Source organism: Micropterus dolomieu, linkage group LG17 (genome assembly GCF_021292245.1).
Source record: "Micropterus dolomieu isolate WLL.071019.BEF.003 ecotype Adirondacks linkage group LG17, ASM2129224v1, whole genome shotgun sequence".
NCBI lineage: Eukaryota > Metazoa > Chordata > Actinopteri > Centrarchiformes > Centrarchidae > Micropterus > Micropterus dolomieu.
In genome coordinates this window covers 28,847,773-28,872,441 of record NC_060166.1, presented here as the reverse complement: position 1 = coordinate 28,872,441, position 24,669 = coordinate 28,847,773, and the positions used below count along the sequence as shown (strand labels likewise).

Here is a 24,669-nt window from a genome sequence, read left to right as displayed (position 1 = left end):
GGGGGGGGGGGGGGGGGGGGGGGGGGGGGGGGGGCACAATCAGCAGCACACACAACGCCTGAATAAATGGGACAGAAAAGCGAGAGTTTCTACATTAACACATTTTTAGACAATCAGTCCGACCTCTATTCCCTCTCTTATGATCCTGTTATACAAACCTAAGAAGAAGAAAGCCAAGTAACCAAGAAACCTAGTGTTAAGTAATCTTATCGACCTTAGTAATACTGGGTGGGTATGCAGTTTACAACACTGTGACTCACAACACTTGGCTTATCCAGTGTCATGCGAAATTATGTACTTCCTTAAAATTAGCTAATTGGCAGACAATAAAATGTTTAAATCATGTACCAAGCAAAAATGGCAACACAGATTCTCAATTCTGAGGATGTACTGCATTTTCCTGTCTTGTGGGATACTAAACTGAAGTCTTTGGATCATTGATCAGACAAAAAAAAAGCAATTTCAAAATGTCACCAAATAATAAACTGATTGATTGTTCAAGAAAACAGTTAATTGATAAGGCAATTAATGTGCATTTGCATAATTGCAAGTCATTATGTCATGTCATGTGAAAGGGTTACAGGTGTGACAAGAACTTTGACCAAAATTTTGGTCTTTTAATTACAATCACCATCAATGAAGACATACAAATGTCTGAGTAAGTGAAGCACTAAAATGGAAAAGAGTGTGATCAATGACATATCTGCAGTTCAGCTTAACATAACTTTAATACGCACTTGAAATAAAATCGGGCTTTGGGGTTGACTTTGTGATTTAGTCATTAGTACGTTAGTTAACATAAACACTGACACGAGCTGGTGTCACAGTAATGAGTCCACCGTTAACAATCCACTGTCTTCAACGTTACAGCAGTCTGACTAGCTGCATTGCTATATTGCTAACACAGGGGAATAGCTCATGCTGGTTATCACTTTCGCTCGTGGCAGTACCACCGTGTTCTTTCATTACACTACAAGTGACTCGATTAGCTCCAACACACATTAGTTAGTATCCTCTGGTTGATAAAATGAGACACACGCAGGTTTGGCTAACAAGCTAACCTACTACTACCCTGACACCGCGGACTGTCTCTTTTTCTTTCATTTAACACTGACTTGACTGAGATGAACCCAACAAAACATTTAAACACTTCCGTGGCGATAAACTTACCGGGTCTAATCGCCTGTTGCTGTGTAATATGGTTAGACAGAGCAGAAGTTATTAGCAGCGTTATGTTGTCTCCAATAGATTGAATGCTGTGTGGGACGTCCACACCCTCACCGCTGCTGCCGTACGTACGTGGTAACGTTGAGTGGTGGTATAGAGCGCCCCGCCTACTTCAGGCGGCAGCGGGAACTGCAAGAAGTCAAAATATTCGCCGCCTCAGGTCATAGTATTTTTAACATCCATCAACCGAAGTTACAGTACGTGGTGCAGTGATGTAAAAAATAAAATAAAATAAAAATGCAATACCACACTGTAGAAATACTGTTGTTACAAGTAAAAGTCTGCATTCAAACTTTTACTACTAGAAGTAGTTTAGCATCATAATAAAGGTAGGCTACCGAAAGAAAAAGTGCACATTTTGCAGAAAGTCCCATTTACATTTAGAATAATGTAGCCTATTAGTCAGTTATAATTATTGATGCATTGATATGTATATGACTTTAATATTCGGCTGGTAAAGGTGTGATGACACACTAAAATATCCACTTACCTACACATTATAAATTATATATTTACAATTGTATACACTGTTTTTAACATGTAGCTACAAATCATCCATCACTGTCACATCTAAATCCTGCAGCTTTTGTATATGCATACATACTGTGTATACTGCATACATTATACACATATACTCATAACCAACCATCTCAATTTTTACTTCTTTGCACTATTTCTATTGTTTACTATTTACAGAAACAGGCCATTTTGTGTTTTTGGTCAGAGTTGCTTCTAATGTACATTTTTATATACTCATTTTTCACCTACTTTTATTTGTATATTATGTATGTGTATAGTTCTATGTTTAATTTGTCTGTCTTTGTTCAGCTTTATTGTTCATTATGTCTATCTTTAATTCTATTGGAACTGTTCATAGCACCCTAAAAACTGAAGTAAAACTCCTTGTATGTGTACGCATAAACTAAATTTCCCCTCTGCGATCAATAAAGTATTTTTTAAATCTGTGATGAAGGATACATCATAATTCATTTGATTATTTGTATCATTGCTTTGAATCTGGAAATTAAATGTATATATATATTATAATGTAGTGGAGTAAAATGTGCAATATTTCCAATATTGTTGTGGTAGAGTATAAAGTAGCAAGTACCTCAAAATTGTTCTTAAATACAGTACTTTAGTAAATATACTTAGTTACTTTCCACAACTGCTTATGTGCATGTCCCAAGGGGAAAATCTACCCTAAAACAACACCATTTATTTTGTATAATAGTGTTAAGTTATATGACATAATGCTTATAAATTTCACCATAAAGTGAATATGTAGCCTTTAGCCTACATAAAAACAGTCTCTCTAGGCTGGAAGTCCTCTTTTCTCCAAGTTTCTATTTTAAACTTAAGGTTTACTTGTTATTGCAAAGATTTTTTTAAACGACTGAAATAAAATATTGTTTCTTTAACAGTTTAAAAATTGACAAAAGGTTAAATAAAACACTGCACATATTCATCAAACTATGAACAATTGCACAATCTTTAGTCAACATTTTGCATTTTCCATTATCTTTATTTTGAACATCGCTTTTCATTTTAAAACACATGTATTTTAAAATGTTGTAAATTTCAATTATTTCTATTCTTAGTTTATTTTCTCTTAACACGTTTACTGTTATGTACTAAAATACCAAGGTTTGTGTGTGTGTTTATTGTATGTTTGTTTTAATTGGGTTAGTATTTCTGAATTGGTTTAATTTAATGCTAGACATCCAGCCAATAAGCTGAGACTATCCCAATAAAAACACAGATATGTTTTTTGGATTATGAAAAATACTGCTTTGGAAATGTTATTATTGTTGTTGTTGTTGTTGTTGTTATTATTATAGATACAAATGGTTGAATGTTTTACTCTACAAATAAAGAATAACAACAGATGCATCTCTATTTGTGGTTTCTAACGCCATTACTACTAAAAACCTCATGTCCCATAAATCTCTGGTGTGCCTACGTCATCCACATGCGCTTGTAGTTCTGTTTTGCTTCCTTCACGCACATGAGTGGAACCAACGTGGCTTTTCCTTTTGACAAGATATTTCGGCGACTGTTAAATGTAGCTACATGTTCATGAAAGTAAACTTGTTATAGAAACACCGTCATCGACGAAACGAGGCGTTTGACAGATTTACAACGCGCTGCTGCTTCGTGGACAAACCTGTGAGTATCTGAGTTAGCAGAGTTAGCGCGGTGATAGAGAAGAAGTGACACTGGCAGGGGTTTCCTCATCCCCAGCAGTGTTTTACATATGTTTGCTTGTTCCTTACAGTCCTCGGGGAAAACGCTGAAAATGTTTAATGAGGATGAAGACTGGAATGACGAACAAGCCGCTCAAGTCCTGAGCAACACTGTCCTCAGAAACACCCAGAAGGCGAACAGCACAAATGCCAAGGTAAATACCGATTCTGTTTAGTTACCTGCTGCAAGTAAGGTGTACTGACATCAGAGCTAGCCAGTATTCCCATACCACCTATAATAGTATATGATATATATGTTTATTTAGGCCCCTGTGTTATGTAAATACAAAATACAAAAGCAGTTAGTGAGACTGATTACTGTTAGATGGATGGAAATGGCCAGAGGATAGTCAGCAATTAAACAAATTAATTTTCATAGTTTGTTTTGTTTATTTATTTTTGTGTGAGTGTTTGTTACTTGTTTTAATGATTCAAGTTCTGGGGGACAGTCAAATATGGAATAGAAAAAGGAAAAAATAGATAAATGCACAAAAAACAACAACACATACAGTACACATTTGAAAATGTATTTAATTCAGGTTAAAAAACCCTTGAGATCAACATATGCACACCACACACGCATACGATAAAAACAGTTTTCCTTTCCTGAGCAAAGTCATCAACAAATGTTATATTAAAGTTTTTCCTTATTAAAATATGATTTCCCACAGTAATGCTGCAAAAGTGATACTGCTTATCTTGATACAGTATGTATTATCTTGTCCATCATTAGGGTGCACATGTCATTTAAAAGACAAATTACATTAACTGCATTCATGCCCTTGTCAGTCTAAGGTTGTTGGAAAGAAGAGCCTGCTGCGGACCCTCCAGACACTGGGATCAGTACCAGAGTGGAAGAGTGATGACCATCAGCAGGACAGTGACAGCGATACAGAAGTGGCCCCATCGCATAGCAAGAAAAAGAAGTACAGAAGGAAAAGGCGAAAACAAGCAGAGACAACAGGAGAGCAGCAAGAGAACGACAGCTTAGATCAGACTGTTAATGAGGAGAAGCCTGTAATAACAAAGAGGAAGAAAGACACATTTGGTGAGTAATTAACTGGTTAAAGGCTTTAGATTTTATTTACATTGCACAGTGTTAATATGTATTTAATGGATTCATACAACAGAACAAAGTTGGTGTTTACACAATTTAAACATGAGATAATATTTAAATGTTTTCTTTCTTTTTAAAGGCACTCAAAAGGTAAAAACCACATCTGTGGGCGAGACCAAGAATAAAGGAATTACAAAATCTGCAAAGGCAAACATAAACGATCCAGAGAACACAGAGAAACTGAGCAGACAACAGTGGAAAAACAAAATGAAGAACAAGAGGAAATGTAAAAATAAATACAGCCAGAATAAACTCGAGAAGGAAGTAAATAAACTCGAATCTGCAGAGAAACAGAAGCCAATGGAACAAGTCAAAACAGATTCATATAGCAACAACAACAGTGAAACAATCAGTCAGACACCAGCTGAGAAAAAGGAACGTAAACCACAGAAAAGGAAAAAGAAAGAAGAGGGCACTGGCACATCCTGTGCAACAGAAACACAGACACTCAGAAAAGAAAAGCAGCGGCTTGACAATGAGAAAAAAACAAAGGGTGGCAAAGTTGAAAAAGGTGCAACTGAATCTTCTGCAGGTGGATCAAAACAGAAAGCAGATGAACCTGAAGTGGAGATCCCAGAGGGCCAACACCAGTTACCCACGAAAAAACTGAAACCTGAGCTGAGCAAAGAACAGAGTCTGAAAAGAGAGAAGCTACGGAAAATGCTGCACACCCAGGAAAGAGTTGGGTGGGAGAGTCCTGCAGAGACAAAGGATGAGCCGGCGGTACCAGAAGAAGAGGTGATACAGGACCGCTCTGCCTCCCTCAGGTCCCGCATGGAGCAGCGTTTGGAGTCGGCTCGTTTCCGCTACATTAACGAAGTTTTGTACAGCACGTCCAGCGGTGAGGCAAGGCGCATGTTCAAACAGGATCCGCAGGCCTTCGGGATCTACCACAGAGGATACACGGCTCAGGTTCAGAGGTGGCCCGCCAATCCAGTGGATGAGATCATCTCTTACATTCGACTAAAGTGAGATATTATAGTCAAGTAATATTATAATAGTGAAATTTAACACTTCTGAAGAAGGCTATATGGTAGAAATCAGTGTTTCAGTCCATAACATCAAACTAAGGTTTATAATTTGGGCCTGATAATTCATTCTTGACCTTTTTTAGAGCAGAAAAAGTCCTCTTACTAGCTTTTTTGTCAGAATTGCTGAACACACCTAGCAAAGGTTCAACACACATATTTCTGATAGTGATTTTACATGCGTTTAGTTCCATTAAGGTTTGATGGACAAGCAAACACACCAAATTACAAGGAATATTATAAGTCACAGTAGAGTTCAATGTGTGATGATGGTCATGAATGAATTTTCAATTGTCCATTAATTTCCTGAATTAGATTATTTCTGAGCTGCATACAGAAAAAGAAAAGCAGCACTTAACAGCCCAGTTATGACAGAGACATGAGATTCTGGATCATTTCAGCTCATCATCTGCACGATTCAACACATTTTTAACAGAAAATGTTTGATTCATTGTACTAAAGTTACATCCTTTCAGTGATCAATACAGTATCATAAGATGCATCGTTTCACCCCTATTAGTTAGACACACTCGTTTAGCGTCAGCCTTCTCCCAAGCCATTAACAGGGCCATCACCCCGAAAGGACAAAATATTCTTCATGTTTCTTCTTCAGGCAGGTCGTTTGTGCTGTGGCTCCTAAACTCCCATTATCCACCTCAGCTGTATACTGTAAATACCTTACATTACTCTGCTGAGGACTTATTGTCTGTGAGGTGTAATGCAGGAGATAATGTTTCACTGTGGGTGTTTAATTGATGCTTCATTTGGCCGCTGTGAGATGATGGCCTTGTTAATGTCAGCACTTTGAGAATGGATGATCAATTCTGGCCGACACTCGCTGTTTCTTTTCTGTGCATATGCTATTATTTCATATGAGCTGTTCCTTTCAGTTTAATATACTGTGATTGCAAACACAAAGTGTGTTATTTATTTCAGACCTTCCTCTCTGGTGGTTGCAGACTTTGGTTGTGGTGACTGTAAAATAGCACGCAGTGTGAAGAACAAAGTGCACAGCTTCGACCTGGCAGCTGCCTGTGAGCTTGTCACAGTCTGTGACATGGCCAGCGTGAGTGTGTGGCTTTAGTTTGCTAATTCAGGTAGAGTCTCTGTGATGGCTAGAAAATAAAACACACATTCTCTCTGAGCAGGTCCCACTTCATGGTGGTTCTGTGGACATTGCTGTGTTCTGCCTTTCTCTGATGGGAACCAACCTGGCAGATTTTCTAGCAGAGGCCAATCGTGTCTTAAAGATGGGGTAAAACATGTAATATTGATTCAGTATACACATGGCATTTAAATATTATATATTCTCTGTATAACTTTGCACAATTATTGCAGGGGTGTCCTTAAAATAGCAGAGGTGGCGAGTAGGTTTGAGAACGTGCGGAGCTTCGTCACTGCCCTGGCAAGTCTGGGTTTCAAGTTGGCGTCCAAGGTGAGGCAACAAACAAGATGACATCAGTCAACATGTTTACAGATGAAGAGAAACACACATTATTAATCTACCTTCCCTAATGCACCATTTTTAAAATCTTAACCAAGTTAGCACATGCATTGTCACACTTGTTTTTAAATGAAATGGAAAGCTCATACTCCAGTTACGTGAAGCCTGTTTAAGATGAAGCAAATGGTTAGTTGAGTATGTAAACATCTTCCTTTTACACTTTTGTTTTTAGCTGTACAATCTTAAACATATAATATACAGCATTTATTGTTAGTAGAGATATCATATTTTTCCTTTTTAAGAAGGTGGTTGGCTCAAAGGGCAAGTAAGTAGCTGGCAGCTACATCTTTCATGTGGCTGTGGTGCTGAGGGCAGGAAACATGTAGAAAAGAACATTTGGTAAACTGGTTTATTGTATGTTAATGTTTTGTTCTGTTTTTGTCTTTAGGACACAGAGAACACTCATTTCTACTCGTTTGAATTTATGAAGACGGGAGATTCTCCAGAAAATGTAAAGAAATTTGGACTTCAGTTGAAGCCCTGTGTCTACAAGAAAAGATGAATTTATTTGACAGGACTCAAAAGAATGTCTGTGTCTCTGACATTTTCCTCACTTTTTTTGCATCTTGTTTTTCAAAGCTCAGTTGTACAATTTTATCTAAATGTATTGTTTTTGGTTACTACATTTTGAAGCTTCTGTAATCTGTTCTAGAGAATTTAATTATCTGCATTATTTGTACATGATTTTTATGTAATACAGAGTGATGTGATGATGTGCCAATCTATATGTGTGTCAATATCCAGTGCATGCAGGTCTGTCTTTTGTTAAAATGAAAACAAAGATACATATATACAGGCCACCAATTACAATTAAAATACATATTACAAGAAACCAAGTTATGTAAATGTTAAGATTTTCCTATTGAAAAAATACTGAAAATTCTGGAAAAAAGCAAAAAACAATTTAAATACACAATATTCTTAAGAGCACCTATACTCATGATTATTGAATTCATTAATTTGTTGGAAAGTACAGCAGTTGTGTGGCATATAACCTCCTATACACTGAAAAATTACAATTTTTATTATATAATATTTTTATTACTCCACGGAACTCTTCAGAAACCTAAATGGTCGTGACTAAAACCCTATTCTCTCAGCTGTGTGTGCGGCCATTTGCCACAAGAGGGTGTTAGAACACTGCAACCTGATGTGGGCGGATAAGCTGAGGATGAGTCTGTCTGCAGCTGGATCATATACTGTACAGGAATTTATTTATAGAATTACTCCTGTTGTCACAGCAGATGGTCCTTCACTAATTTAGTCAACCAAAGATATCACAAGGGCAGCTGGTGTGTAGCTAAAGTCACAGCCAATCTGTCAGCCATGTCTACTAAATCTGGAAATATGTTTGTTGTAGTACAGTCATGGTAACAAATTAAACAATATGGGAAAAGATTATATTTGGATGATTTTATTGACAAATACTGGAAAATACAATGTGCATAAAACAGTACAAAATTCAAGTCAGGTTTTTAAAAAGTGCAAAAGTAATAGGCTACATTTAAAATCATTAATGCCAATCAATCAAAACTAAAAACTTAAAAAAGAACTGGTATTTCAGTACATAAACAGAGGATCCTTTCACATATCACACTGAGCTCATAATACACTGGTATCATAAACAATGCTGCAGTTCCAGTAAGCCTTCGTGCACAGTGTAAAGCTAAATGTCTAATCCAAAGCATCTTATGTCTTCACACTGTACTCTTGACGTCAATGACTATGGAGTAACTGACCATCTTAACAGATTCCTCACTGTGTTTCCCGTCCACTGATGGCTTCTTCACCTCAGGAGAGCCGGGCTCTTGCATCAGAGCCGTCAAGGGTGAGAGAGACTCCTGCTTCTGTATCATAGAGAGAGTGTGCAGCAACAAGAGAGAACGAAAACAGGTTGAAAGACTCTTAAATTTGGTTTCAAATTCAGAACAATTACAAATTTTAAACAAAAAGTAGGATTTAAGAGCAAGAAACATGCATGTTAACTGATTGTAGTCTTACCTTATATTGCGTCTTGCTATTTATGTTGCTGTAAAACAAAAATAGAAAGTTGAATAATCGTGAATGAACCTGCTGTTGAGGAACTTGTAGGGCTGAACAACACCACTAGGTGGCACTGTGACTTAACCTGAGACACTGAGTCAGTTCAAACGGGTAAAGTGCAGGTGTGAATGCATTGTACGTCAGGAATATCAATGGAGACGAGTGATGACCCCAGTCCTCATCATTGATCTCTGATGTGAGATGCTGCATCTCACTTTGTTCATTATGACCTCAGTGACATCAACTCAGTGAAGACCTGCTGCTGTCAAAAAGTGTTCCCAGTATTGGAGGGGGAGGGAGGGTTAGTCCCAAAATAGTTTTTCTCCTGGGGAGTCATGTTTTCTTATGTACCCTGTGTGATTGACCTTCCCAAATTAGCCTGACAGGACCCTCCCTCTGGAGCAAGGGATAATGGGACCAAGGCTCTGTCAACCAATGGCACCTTGACCAAATGTTCTGACCAGTGCCGAAGGCCTATTGAAACCCATTCTAAACCACAGTTGTGCTGCACAGTGCAGCTTTCTTCACAGCGAGGCCTGATCTGATCGTGACAACATTCTTGAGAGAAGTTATGTTTGGCAGTGAACATGGAAATGTGCAAACTTCTGCAGGCAGAAACCATAAACACAGGATCATGACAGATATCCCACACTAGTCGTAAAAGACAAGTGATTCACTGATTTTTTCCAAAAGCAAAAAGATTAAGAGATGGATTTGTGGAGGTTTTTTTTCATTGACGAATGGCAGCTCGAATTTCATTATACTAATAACTTCCGAAGATGTGGACTTTTTGAACCTTTTACCTTCGCTCTTGCAATGTGACATAGATGATAATGAGCCAAACTAACAGCAGTCTACTGCTGAAAGTGCCAGACGTAACACTGCAAAAAGCCAGAGCAGGAAACTGGAAAATAAATCTGTTGTTGTCTCTGATAGAGGGAACATTTTCTACCTGTCTACAAGCAGGGCTGCGGTGGCAGAGGCACCTGTCTGCTTTAGCCACATTACTTCCTGTTTATGAATAACTGCATGATACTGAGGGTTTTGGTGAGTTGGGTTAACGATCTTACATCCTGTTTGTCTCGTATTGTGTTTCACCAGCAGCATTGCCCTCATTTGCCCGTCAAGACATCACCTGCCAAGCTGCAACATGGCACTTGAGGCATTTAACTCACCAGCACAACCAGAACATGACCACTGTGATGCAGATGATGGCCAAAGCTGAACCGATGCAGATCATGGTCACCAGTGCTGAAACACATACACACACTTGTCAGAGCCAAATACTAGACCTAAGTCTGATAAAATACCATATACAATATGTTGACATGATTAGAAGTAAACATGTCACTCTGTTTTCTGAATTTAGATGGAAAATAGATCAGGGTAAGTTCTCACTAAGCTGTTCTTCTTTGTTCATGATCTCCACTTCAATGTTGACTGTGGCTGTGTGGTGATAGAAGGACGCCTGGCAGGTGTAGAGGCCTTCATCCAGCATTGTGAGCTCTGACTGGAAGACCATCGCAACTCCATCCATAAGAACATATGAGCCGTCACTCCTGAAACACAAGTGACTTTTAACTGAATTTGTGTTTAAATTACTCTTTTTTTATCTTACCCTTCTTGTGAACAAATCACTTGAAAAGACCAAAATAAAAAATGTGTTATTTTCTAACTTCCCTACTCTGATCATGTGGCACTTGATTCCAAGTCAATGTGCTCCTACTAAAGACACAAATCTTTAAAATTGCACCACAAATACAAAGTTTCATTTGATTTTAAAAAGGAGTGGTAATTTATAATTTTTTAATTATAACAGCTTGGCACTTTAGTTTTAAGCAAATGTTACTCAAATACATAACAGGAGTAAATACACAATTTAATACACATTTGTATCTCTGATGACTATTTACAGCAGCAGGATGTGTGTGTGGGATTTACTCAAAAGGAGTGCCCATGTTTAAATATTTTTTGGAAGATGAAGGACTAAGGTACAGAGCCATAAGATGTATTAGGCTTTGGCTACGATAGTATGATCAATTCATTCTTGGTTTAGGTTTTGGGATATCTCAACACATAATAATAATAATAATATAATGTCAAGAATATGCTGGATAACATCCATTTCGCAGCACATTGAGTTTCATCCAGTAAATTACTTATACAGTACACTCTGTGTACAGGTGCTTCCTCATGATGATAAGGAGGTACATGTGATAGAGGATATGCTACCTTTTACAAGTGAGGTTGTACTCTGGCACGTTGCTTTCAACTCGGAGCAGAACTCTCTGATTGTGATGATTTTCCTGGAGAGTCAGTCGGTGTATGATGGGTTTACCACCGTAGCGGCTTTGCAGAGGAGTTGTGTGGTTTAGGACTCTCACAGAAGAGATATCTGCAGAAAAATCATTTGAACCTTGAAGATGAACCAAATCTCTGAAATGCATTTATGTGAATTTCTACATTTGAAATAACAGGGGTGTGTTTGTGTTAAACTCACAGTATCTGGGGATATGAATGGTCCTCTTCTCTGTGGCTCCATGTTCAAAATGATAAACACAGGTCAGGTCCTGCCCCTCATGAAGAGCCAGAGGAAACTGATAAGTTAGCCTGGCTTTCAGGACATGGCCCTCATACTGTGACTGGAGGGATGTTTTGCCTTTGGTGTTTTCAGGAAGGACCCAGGCAAGGTTCGCCCCGACGCTCTCCCCTCTGCACTCACACACTGCCAGCAAGATAGGAGAGTTCTGCTGTCTCACCAGAGACACACTCAGATGGGTTTCTGTAAAGAAAACAAGGGGTGAGGATGAGTAGCTGTATGTGTGTGTGTGTGTGTGTGTGTGTGTGAATCACAGGGAGAAATATCTCAACATAAGAAATAACATACTGTGCACAAGATTGTGTATTGTTCTTTTTTCTGGTGCCTCCAGGCTTGGATGCTCCACCATGCAGGTCAAATCCTGACCAGAATACAAAGACGACCTCAAATGCACAGAGCTACGTGTCGATACAAAATCATTGACCAGGACTTTAGTCTCTGACATAGAAGTGATGTCACTCTTTCCAACATGCCAGGTTATGTTTGGTTCAGGGGCAACACTGTCCACAGAGCAGTCCACCTTTGTGTACTCATAACCGTCTTTCCACTCAGTGCAGGAGCTGATGGTGATGTTAGGTCGAGCTGCATGGGAAAGAGAAGTTAATCTACAAGAAGTGAGGGGTTTCTCTTGAGAAAAAGCTCAAATCTATGGTGCGATTGCATGGCCAAATGTGTCCACTACTCAGACAAAATTAACTATTGCTCAATTTGTTGAACATACCGCAAAGAGGGAGTATTATGCTTCTGTTCTGTGGCTTCTCAAACGCAGGGTGATTTATCACACACTCTGCAGTGAGCTCCCAAGGCAAGCAGGCAGGGAGGAGTAAAACTCCCCTGACAGAATGGCTTCCATTATGAGAAGTGAAATTGAACCAAGAGACTCCAGACACACCCTTCGGTAGAAGCCAGGACATGTTGGCTGCAGGAACAGAATCAGCTGCTGAACACTCAATCACCCTGTGTCCATCTTCAGTCCTCAAAGCAACTCGTATAGTGGGGGGAACTGAGAGGAAGGGCGCGGAGAGAAAGTTCCACATCAATATTTCATAGTCACACAATGCAGAAAATTCAAACTGTGATCATGAAAGTCTTTTCAGAAACACACGGAAAGAGTTTTACTCACCAAGCTGCGCAACTTGAGGTTTAACTGTGATATTAAACTTAAGCGTTGCTTGATGATGGTGATAGGAGAGGAAACATTCGTAAAGACCAGCATGCTGATGCCCCACAGGACCCAGAACTGTGAGGTTGCTGCCAACCAGCTCCACTCCCTCAGGCAAGTGCCAATCATCTCTATAAGGAAACACAAGCACATATACAAAGAGGAATTCATGCTTCAGTTTACCAATATCAACATATTACAGTTAAATCTTAAATAAATTATTATTTTAAGCAGGAAACATCTAAATCTGGTTCCTGCCGTCTGTCACTTGTGGTTTGGTGCCACTGAACGTGTTACCACATCCTCAACAGGATACGTAGGTTGTTTCTCTCTCGATGTACATTGGTCCTGATGTTACCTGTTATTGGATGTTTTTCTTCATTTCTTTCCAGTTGAAACATAAAAAAGACACTTGTAACAAAACAAAAAGAAAATTTGATTATTTTATTTTTGTTTTGTTACAAGCGAGAAAGAAAATATACAATTATAGGCTAGAAGTTGCCAGATTTTACATCAGGCTCAATTCTACAGTCAACCATGTATGGAGTGACTAAAATAATGATTCTAATAATTAATATCTAATGATTATATTAATTTAATAAAAGTTGATCATGTTTCATTTATCAGCACACTGGAATCAAGACATGTCTTTAAGTGCTTCTCTGGAGATTTAATGTTGCACCTTCATAAAGTTAGGGGACTCATAAAAGACCAATTAAAAAATAATAATCAAAATCAATGATCTAATTCCAAAATATCCTGAAATTTATTCCCTATCATGGGTCAAACTACAAAAATACTGGACCCTACACTTCCCATAATGCAGCTCAATAGCATCTTTTCTCAATTTTCCCCTGCCTGGTAAAAGCCCATGTTTTTCAAACTTCACGCAGGCTTTCTGTTAAAAATTGTAAGACTACAAACAAAAATAACAATGATACTTTTCATACTTAAGAAAGCTCCTTTAAAGCAACAGAAGGGTTACTGTTTTCACAGGTTGAGTAGTGCTCTCCATGATGAATAAACTAAATGTTATGTGCTCCTTTAACACCAAATATTTCTTACTTTTTGCAGGTAACATTGTAACGTGGCAGATTCCCAGTGACCTGCAGGCTGATGACAGTGTCACTCTGTCCTTCCTGCAGCTCTAAAAATTCTTGGAAGTCTTTGAAGTCATCACTCTTGCTTCCCAGCTCTGAATACAACATCTGAACTCCTGACAAATCTGCAGAATAGAAAGCACATGACCGTTTTCTGTAACTTCTACCTCATGAGCATAGGTTTTGGCATATAAAACACTGATAATACTCACAGAAAGATGGCAGTGTTATGACTCGTGACACTTTGTGTGTAAATTTGGGGTGGTCAAACACACAGGTGACATTGCGCCCCTCATACACGGTTGCAGGGAGGAGGACAGAGCTTGTCTGGATGTCTGAGTCTGTTTTGTTCTCTCTCTGCAGCTCTTCATTGGCGTTCAAAGCCAAGTAGATGTCAGTGTCAGGCCTCCCTCCAGATGAAATGCAAGAGACCACCCAGAACTCACTTCCTCCTCGTTGTACCATCTCTGCTTTAATGGTCACGTTTGGCCTTGCTGCAGAGCAGGAAGAAAGGCGAGAAGAGTTATTCTATCACAAGGACTAATGTTTTTTCCAGCAAATTAAAAAGTCAGATAGCAAGTTGAGGCTTAGGGTGTTTTTGTTAAATAGGAAGCCGTGGCCGGATGGGCCGAATGTTAGCTAAACACAGACCATAAGGGGCTTCTGCTTGGGTTTTGGAAAGTGCTGACTTAAGCTTATCACCTGTCCCATCTGTTGGCTGGGCTGCAGCTGAGAGCAGATGTCTGGCCCAGCTGCTGTCCAACCAAAGCTGAGAGAACCATTGGCTTTAATACAGGGAATCAGCAGAGATCAGTTTATTATCAAATACATAAAAGTCGTGGTGTCATACGATAGCCAGCCATGGCCTAATGAGTAAGACAAGTGAGCTAACACCTCATAATAGCCCGGGTGTTGGGGAAGGGTATGTCCGATTAAAGTGAGTTAAAGCACTTTGGCCATTTATTAACACCTACGCTTATGTGTGGATTTAACCACAGTTAAATCCACTGCAGTCAGAAAATTACCATAGCTGCAGTACTTCAGTGAAGAGTGGGTGTATATCAGACAAATGAGCTGGCTGACTTGGCTCATGCTTAAGAGACCATACAGTGTGCCATATGAACATTAACTGGATCCATGCAGGGATCTGGACAATCTGCACTGTCTATGATGCAAAGGCCATTTCAAAAACATGGCCAAACAAATTAAACATTGAAACTAATTAATTAAAAACAAAAAAGCTTAACTGGTGTGAACTGCTTCAAACCAAGGCCAATATGAATTTGACCAACCAATATGAAACTCACCGTAGGAGAGGAAAACCAGAGTTTGTTTAGTTTATTCTTAGTATGGTGGCATAAACAGAGCAGTTATGTTGATGACCAAATTGAAATGGTCCTAATGATCGGCATTATGCTGCACCACACAGAATTTACTTGGTGGGAACATGAATATAGCTGGGTCACTTCCTGAGATAGTGACCCAAAAATGATAATTATTTACCAGATGTTTCATTCCAGCCTGGAATGTATACCTAAAGAGTTGCTTTATAAAGCCCTTACAGAATGAACTGTTATGTTTTTATTACCTTAGAATGAGCCATTTTTATCTACATAACCGCGGACACCCCCTTCTATGGAGGTCGCTATATTTGGTCATCATGTTTCTACCACAGTCGACAACAAACAAACAGCGCTACAGAACGCATTTCGTCATCATGGCGTTCTTCTTCTGCTTGTTTAATTCCGGCAGTGTAGACACCGGTCACTACATTAAATACATACATAGAAGAAGAGGGAATAATGATAATAATAATACTATACAGTCCCTGAGTAGTTTTCTGGTTTATTAGAAGTAAGAAGAGAAGTCACATTTGGAAAAATTAAGGAGCACACATGTTATTTTGCAGGAGAGCCAACAGCCTGTGGATCTTCATACTATTTAGCCAGAGGAGTACGGACAGTTACAAACAGCTGACGGCAGAAATCACAAACAGCTGATGGCAGAAATCACAGATGTTGTGGATTTTCCCAGATGGAAAGCTATAATGTGGGACAGATGTTTTCAAAGCGGTGCTGAAGTTGTCTGTTTTCTGCTGGACAGGTAACGTTAATTAACTTAAGTTTGTCAGATTTTAGCAATGCAAATGAAAGCTGTTGTTTGATAGCTTTATCTTGTACCTGGCCATAATCACAGAGAGCCGTGAGGTGTTTCCCCTGTCAGTGGTGAAAAATATGTATTTGCAGTAATTTCATGTGGCCTACTTATTCTCCAGCCTGTGTGTGCTTTGCCAGTTACATTAGCGAGACAATCAGCTGATCAGTAACATTAATTGGTAATAAAACCATAACGTTAGCTTAGAGCATGGAAGCATCAGCCAGCTAAACCTTTACTGCCCTGGTAGTAGAAAAATCATGTTGTATTGGATTATTCTCCAGCGCTGGCTTTAGCTTGTGGTGTAAAATATGTAGGCTAAACAATCAACTGATCACTAATTGGCAATAAAAGGTAGCTTACAGATGGAAGCTCAGATCAGACAGCTAAACCTTTACTGCACTGGTAAAAAAAAAATATGTTGTTGGATTAGTTTTATGTTTGTTACCTCAGCTGATCAGTAATTGGCGATAAAACAGTAGCTTCCCGCATCAAATCTCAGATCAGCCAGCTAACCCTTTACTGCGCTGGTAGAAAAAATATGTAGTTGGTTTGTAATTTCATGTAGTTATTCTCCAGCGCTCTGTTGTGGTTTTGTACGTGGACAGCTGATGAATATTATTGGCAATAAAACCGTAACAGCAAGACTGTGTGCCTATCAAGTGACCAATAATAAATACTTTCAGAATTTGCATTAAAAACAATTGTTTTTTTGGATATTGCTTCGCGCACACAAATGGATAATTTGTACTTTCCCATGCTAAATGCCCATTAAAGATGTTGTTTTACCACAAGCTGAAATTATGGTCAGTACAACTTTGTGTTTCTGTTGTATTTTAAAAAATTAAATGGATTCCTCACTACAACTGACTCTTTTTTATATACTGTACATGTGGTCATATAAAAATATTGATTATATTAGTATAGCAAATTTGTCTGATGAAAGTCTGTGGAACAAAATGTGACTAAATAAAGTGATGATGATGATTAACACTTTATGGTGTACAAGAACCTTGTTGATGTTTTTTACCACTCAACAGGAATGCATTCACCAAACTAGACAGTGCAATTTCTGGAGAAATTGCGATGTGAAGGCTGGCTGTTGAAGGCTGACGCTAAACTGGATTGCTAACCTTAAACTTTGTATAATTTTGAATGATTCAAAGTTTTCAAAAATAAATTTCTGGGTTACAGCCCCAGAATGCAAGCTCTCATCTCAGCCTCTGTTTGAGAGCCCCCACCCCTCCAAAAGCCCACTTTGTTCTGATTTGCCAAGATCCTGAAGCTGGATGATTATGCTGCCGAGTGGTACAGACAGACTGAGTGTAGGAGTTGCCAGGCTGAGAACGGTTCGGCTGCAGACAGTAGCTCAGGGGGGGTGGTGTGAGCGAGGGACGTGGTTTGAGAGGTGCTACAGTTCGCAGCTGGACAATATTGAGGTTGTAGGCAAATTACCATATATGGAAAACGGCTCTGTATGACATCAATAAGTAAGTGAGACGGACTGTGAAACAGAGAGACAGGTGGACTATAAGACTGTGAGATGGACTGTGAGACAGAGAGACAGGTGCACTATAAGACTGAGACAGACTGTGAGACAGAGAGACAGGTGGACTATAAGACTGTGAGACAGACTGTCAGACAGAGAGACAGGTGCACTATAAGACTGTGAGATGGACTGTGAGACAGAGACACCGGTAGACAATAAGACTCTGAGACTGTTGACGGACTGTGAGACAGAGAGACATGTGGACTATAAGACTGTGAGACGGACTGTGAGAAAGAGACACCGGTGGACAATAAGACTCTGAGACTGTGAGACGGACTGTAAGACTGTGAGACTGTGTGATGGACTGTGAGACAGAGAGACATGTGGACTATAAGACTATGAGACGGACTGTGAGACAGAGAGACAGGTGGACTATGAGACACTGAGACTGTGAGACAGACTGTGAGACTGAGAGACAGGTGGACTAAAAGACTGTGAGACTGTGAGACTGTGAGACGGAATATGAGACAGAGAGACAGGTGCACTATAAGACTGTGAGACGGACTGTGAGACAGAGAAACAGGTGGACTATAAGACTGAGATGGACTGTGAGACAGAGACACAGGTGGACTATGAGACTCTGAGACTGTGAGACAGAGAGACAGGTGGATCACAAGACTGTGAGACGGACTGTGAGACAGAGAGACAGGTGGACTATAAGACTGTGAGACTGTGAGACGGACTGTGAGACAGAGAGACAGGTGCACTATAAGACTGAGACAGACTATGAGACATGTGGACTATAAGACTGTGAGACGGACTGTGAGACAGAGAGACAGGTGCACTGTAAGACTGTGAGACGGACTGTGAGACAGAGAGACAGGTGGACTATAAGACTGAGATGGACTGTGAGACAGAGACACAGGTGGACTATGAGACTCTGAGACTGTGAGACAGAGAGACAGGTGGACCACAAGACTGTGAGACGGACTGTGAGACAGAGAGACAGGTGGACTATAAGACTGTGAGACTGTGAGACGGACTGTGAGACAGAGAGACAGGTGCACTATAAGACTGAGACAGACTATGAGACATGTGGACTATAAGACTGTGAGACGGACTGTGAGACAGAGAGACAGGTGCACTGTAAGACTGTGAGACGGACTGTGAGACAGAGAGACAGGTGGACTATAAGACTGAGATGGACTGTGAGACAGAGACACAGGTGGACTATGAGACTCTGAGACTGTGAGACAGAGAGACAGGTGGACCACAAGACTGTGAGACGGACTGTGAGACAGAGAGACAGGTGGACTATAAGACTGTGAGACTGTGAGACGGACTGTGAGACAGAGAGACAGGTGCACTATAAGACTGAGACAGACTGTGAGACAGAGAGACAGGTGGACTATGAGACTGTGAGACGGACTGTGAGACAGAGAGACAGGTGCACTATAAGACTGAGACAGACTGTGAGACAGAGAGACAGGTGCGCTATAAGACTGTGAGACTGTTGACGGACTGTGAGACAGAGAGACATGTGGACTATAAGACTGTGAGACGGACTGTGAGACAGAGACACAGGTGGACTATGAGACTGTGAGATGTACTGTGAGACAGAGAGACATGTGGACTATAAGACTGTGAGACCGTGAGATGGACTGTGAGACAGAGACACAGGTGGACTATAAGACTGTGAGACCGTGAGATGGACTGTGAGACAGAGAGACAGGTGGACTATAAGAGTGAGACTGTGAGATGGACTGTGAGACAGAGAGACAGGTGGACTATAAGACTGTGAGATGGACTGCGAGACAGAGAGACAGGTGCACTATAAGACTGTGAGATGGACTGTGAGACAGAGAGACAGGTGGACTGTAAGACTGTGAGACTGTGAGATGGACTGTGAGACAGAGAGACATGTGCACTATAAGACTGTGAGACTGTGAGATGGACTGTGAGACAGAGACACAGGTGGACTATAAGACTGTGAGACTGTGAGATGGACTGTGAGACAGAGACACAGGTGAACTATAAGACTGTGAGACTGTGAGATGGACTGTGAGACAGAGACACAGGTGAACTATAAGACTGTGAGACTGTGAGACGGACTGTGAGACAGAGAGACATGTGGACTATAAGACTGTGAGATACAGAGACCCAACTGTTCCCAATGAAGAGAACACTGTGTGTGTGTGTGTGTGTGTGTGTGTGTGTGTGTGTGTGTGTGTCTGTTTGTCTCTCTCTGTGTCTGTTAGTAGTAGTACCAGGTAGTACTAGTAGTAATTAGTGCAGTAGTAGTGGTTGTAGTAGCAGATGCAGTAATCTGGATGCAGTACACTTAACTTCATTCAAGAAATAGCTTAACGTCCGTCCACCAATTGGAACACAAGACCAAGTATGTGTGTGTGTGTGAGAGAGAAAGAGAGAGAGCGAGAGAGAGAGAGAGAGCTGCTACACTGTAGTGATGATGTCACCCACTCTAACTCACGCAATACTCACCCATTATAAACTCAGAAAAGAGCTCAAAAAAGCATAAAGCTTCGACAGTGACCGTGAACAAACCATAAAGTATATCAAAAAGCTGAATACATCATTAACAGATTAACTTCTTGTGACCAATTTACAGTTTAAATCAAGTCTGTAGCTGAAAGTATGCTGAACTGGTGAGCTTTCAAAGTGGAGTAGGTATGAGGAGGATTTCGATCGGGTCTCTCCATTCAGTTACAATGGGAGAATTTTCCTGGAAAACCTTGAATATTTAGAAAATTATGAATTATGACAAAAGTAATAGCACCCCATTCCTCATTGAGCCGGACAACTTGGAGTTTGAACGGAGTTTGGTTTCTACGTCAAAAGCTGTGGGACTAGTTAGCGGACAAAAAAATGTGACGGAAGAATAATAAAGGTTAGCAGTAACATAGGATGCAATTACATGCTGCACTGTGGTATGATATTGTTTTTAATTAGTTATTGGGTTGATGCTGCAGTTTTCCCCATGCTGGATGCCAGTGAAAGAGTGCATTCCCACATGAATACTTTGTGCTGTGCAATGTGATTTATGGTCTGTCACTGTATTTGGAGCAGAGTGAGAAGGAACGGCCAGCGTGAAAAATCTGCACGAGAAAGTTATTGTGTTGTGAGGTGCTGAGTCATGATGCATGATTACAAAACTCTGACTGGTGATGCAAGAGAATATGTCACCACCTGGCAACACAGATGTACAAACACAACAACACTGACATACTTATTTGTGAGTGTGAGCTTACTGTATGTCTCCACCCTCACTGTGGTGAGTTTGGGGGTTGGGAGGGTTGGGTGTTGGACCACACAGGTCACGCTGTCCTCGTCTAGCAGGTGAGTGGGGAAGCGGAGGATGCTGCTCAGGGTGGAGGTGCCATTTGAGTGAACAGTTTTGCTGACGTTCACAGTAAAAGGGTAATCTGAGGGAGGAAGGCTGTCGACCAACCAGCTGATCTGAGGCATAGGCCTGCCACTAACAGCAGAGCATGACACCGACTGATAGTGAAGGCCGTTTATAGTCTCTGCATTCACCAGGATCTGGATATCAGGTCGAGCTGTGAATGAATGAACAAGTAAACATGTCCCTAAATGATGTAGGCATGTCTTAGGTCAAAGATGCATTGCCTCTACAAGTTTAATTTCAATCAGACAGGTGGTGCAGCAGTTATGACCTTTTAGATTTAGAAATGTTTAACTTAAATTGTAGCAATCGCACCAGGCTGATTTTTTCACATAGTGGTGAATAATAGAATAGTATATACATTATTGGCTTGACTTACCTAGAACAGTGAGGAATACGATGTCTGAATAATACACTCCAACTGTTTCAAATTCACAGATGTATTCTCCCTCTGCTTCCACAGTGGACACAATCATCTTAGCTGTGAGGTTGGTGATAGAGTCTGGTTTTTCGAAGTCATTGAAGCTATATGGCACACCATTAGATGCAAATCCTGCCAGTTTTTTAACATTTGAGTTAATCTGGCGTTTCCACTGGGCTCCTATGATTTCATCCTTGCCCTGATATCTGCACCTCAGGTACACAGCCTCTCCCAAGAACCCTGTGATGTTCTTAATGATGTCAATATGTTGCTCTTCATCCAGACCTGAGACACAGAACAACACAATGTTCAATAACAATGAGAGGTCATAAGTTAACCTGAATAGCCCTAAAATTGAAAACACAAGCAAAGCAGAAATGTCGTCAGGGGGTAAAATGTGATTGTTCCTCTTCCTGAGAGGACGGACAGCAGGCTGATAGATGTCCATTGTTGTGCCTGTGAAAGGGGTTTCTGCACATCCTATTGTCCTTCACTAGTTACGCGAAATTGTGATGGATGAGGCAGATTAAGCGGGTCATTGGTTATGAGGTTCTCAACCATTTCATCATAATTAGAATGCGCCAATGACTAATCAATGTAAATAAGACTACAGCCATGCTAGCAATGCTTTGAGCTAAATGTTAATGTCAGCATGCCAACACACATTGACAATGTTAACCCGCTGATGTTCAGCAGGTATATCTTTACCATGTTCACTATCTTAGTTTAGAGCGTTAGCATGCTAACATTCGCTAATCAGGTACAGGTGAGGCTACTGGGAATGCCATAAACCTAAGGATGACCATTTTAACCAGAAAGATATGTTCATCCATTAGCTACACCCGTTAATCCTTACAGGGTCACATGGGTCTGGAGGTGATCCCAGCTGACACTGGGCGAGACTTCAAAATACAAAGGAAAATGAAAAAAAATCATTATTATTTTATGATAATTAGGCCACAATTAAATGTTAAAAGGGAAACAGGAAATTGGATTTTAAAATTACAAAGTGATATTGTGAAATGACATTTTGAAAATGAAAAATCCTGAAATGGAGAGCATAAATGCAAAAGCTTAGGTTGAACTGTGTTATTGAAAATGAAACGATGATTCCTTTTTATTATTTGTTATTTTCCATTTGGCATATAAACCAAAGTACTCTACTAGACAAATAGAAATTCTGACCTGTTGGTGGCGCTAGATAAAAAGTCAGGGCATTGACCAGAGTTATTAAAATTCAGTAGTCAGTAGGATACATCTTCTTGGCACCATAAATGTCTCTGAAATTTGCACCAATCAAATTTTTGTTTGGACCAAAGTGGTGGAATGATCTGCCTACTGACCAACAGCTGCCATCTCCAACCCATCTTATAGTCTACTCAAAGGGCTGAAGACAGGATTTGGACTCTGTGCAGACAATGACACTTGACAAATGTGGCCATGTCCCCTAAGTGTATATTGTGTAATAGAGGACTCCATTAATGAAATGAAAACAGTCCAAAAGTTACACCCTGATCCATACCCAGACACCAACAACCTCTTACCTTCACACTTTACAGAGAAAAGGACATTTAATAGAAGCTGACAGGTTTTAGCACTCACAGAAAGGACAGTGTGTAGACCCTAATGCATACCAAGTCCCTTTCATCCTGCTTCCTCTGTTTACTTTATCAAAGTGCACATGAGGACACAGTTCAGCCAGCTGAAATCAAGAACTTCTATTCAGCTTTAGATACATGATGAGTAAAACAATGACAGCTTGCTGCTGCTGCTTCATGGAAAACCATTGAACATACAGATAACTGCTGCAGTCAAAACTAAACTGTTTGCATCAAACACTGTTAAAGCTGAAATACTAGTCTTACTATACATCACAGCAAATGGAAACAATGTGGAGAGCCTTTAAAGAGGGAAGGACACAGGGGGAGGGAAATAAATATGCTGTACGGGTTCAATTATTCCTTTTGGGTTTATAATTCATTTGCCCTTGCAGGTTATTGCCAAAATAAATGTCAGCCAAGCATGGAAAAGGCACACCTTAAGGATACAAACTAAGTAATAACTGAGAAAAAAATCAGGTATTCATGCACTGCATCATATTTCCTGAGCCCCATGGGCTTCTTTTTCTCACCAAACAGCAGCCATTCACCCGTGGCACACAGCAACACTGCCAATGCAGACTGGGGATGTGGTAAACAAATATGACTTTCGACTTTAAAAAACAGAGCTTCTTCAAACTTTCATCTCCAGCTGGAAGTCCCAGTGACTCTACAGAATCAAAGACTTCATACTGAACCTAAAACCGTACAGTAGTGGGTAGTAGAGGGTTTTCCCCTTACTCAAAGAAATAAATCTTAACGACCCTCATATATTACATTATATGCTATAAAGAAACTAATGTGGTTTTAGGTGCCACCACTGATCAATAATAATGATCTGACTGCCAGAGTGACAATACCAACATGCCATCAGCAATGTATTGCAGAAATAGTTATCATTTAGTGCGTTCAAGATGCATCTAGCATGTGGCTTTATTACCTGTGTGCATTTATAATTGGACTAATCAGGAAAACCATAGCAGCACTGCTTAGGGTAAATGCCACACGTTAAACAAGACCTTAAAGGCCAGTAAAATAAACCCATAAACAGCTGACAGTCACAGATGGATTGTAACCCTGCAGACTTACCCGGATTTTCCAAGCAGTGAGCAACATTTAGGACAAGACCCAAAATGAACAGCCCTGAGCATCCCATGATGGTGTCATTGAGTGAAATAGGGTTGGATCAACTGACTGTATGTAAGGCATAAGGGTATTTAAAGTGTGTGTGAATGTGTGTTCTGTGGTTTATGGTTAGAGGTACACACCCTCCTCTACAGCTGACACTGATGTTGTGTATTTGTCTCTGTGCATGCATGTTTGCTGCCACTCATACACCCACAGACTGGCTGTGTACATGCTCACACACGCACACACACACACACACACACACACACACACACACACATATCCTCGTGCCACTGTGGGGACCTGTCATTGACATAATACATTCCCTAGCCCTTGATCATATCCATAACCATCACAACTGAGTGCCAAACACCTAACCCTAATCAAGTCTAAACTCTCAAACTGCCCTTTAAACTGGTATAGTATAGT

At 40.2% G+C, this 24,669-nt stretch overlaps 2 protein-coding genes across 2 annotated transcripts; one reads left to right on the top strand and one right to left on the bottom strand.

Annotated features, from left to right (window-relative positions):
* The first annotated feature begins 3,197 nt into the window (after positions 1-3,197).
* Positions 3,198-7,847, top strand: rrp8 (ribosomal RNA processing 8). The gene is made up of 8 exons (XM_046073523.1): positions 3,198-3,396; positions 3,506-3,628; positions 4,263-4,521; positions 4,670-5,558; positions 6,555-6,684; positions 6,767-6,873; positions 6,957-7,053; positions 7,511-7,847. Exons 2-8 carry the CDS (start codon positions 3,527-3,529, stop codon positions 7,622-7,624), a joined length of 1,698 nt encoding a protein of 565 aa, XP_045929479.1. The 5' UTR covers positions 3,198-3,396; positions 3,506-3,526; the 3' UTR covers positions 7,625-7,847.
* Positions 7,848-8,520: 673 nt separating this feature from the next.
* si:ch211-149e23.4 lies at positions 8,521-24,268 on the bottom strand. Its single transcript, XM_046073522.1, has 14 exons — positions 24,202-24,268; positions 21,473-21,799; positions 20,939-21,247; positions 14,239-14,520; positions 13,992-14,151; positions 12,888-13,057; positions 12,486-12,767; positions 12,053-12,346; positions 11,666-11,947; positions 11,398-11,560; positions 10,564-10,724; positions 10,341-10,416; positions 9,124-9,151; positions 8,521-8,969 (listed from the first exon to the last, which is right to left on the bottom strand). The coding sequence occupies exons 1-14, from the start codon at positions 24,266-24,268 to the stop codon at positions 8,820-8,822; spliced, it is 2,751 nt and encodes a 916-aa protein (XP_045929478.1). The 3' UTR covers positions 8,521-8,819.
* Between the last annotated feature and the right edge of the window lie 401 nt (positions 24,269-24,669).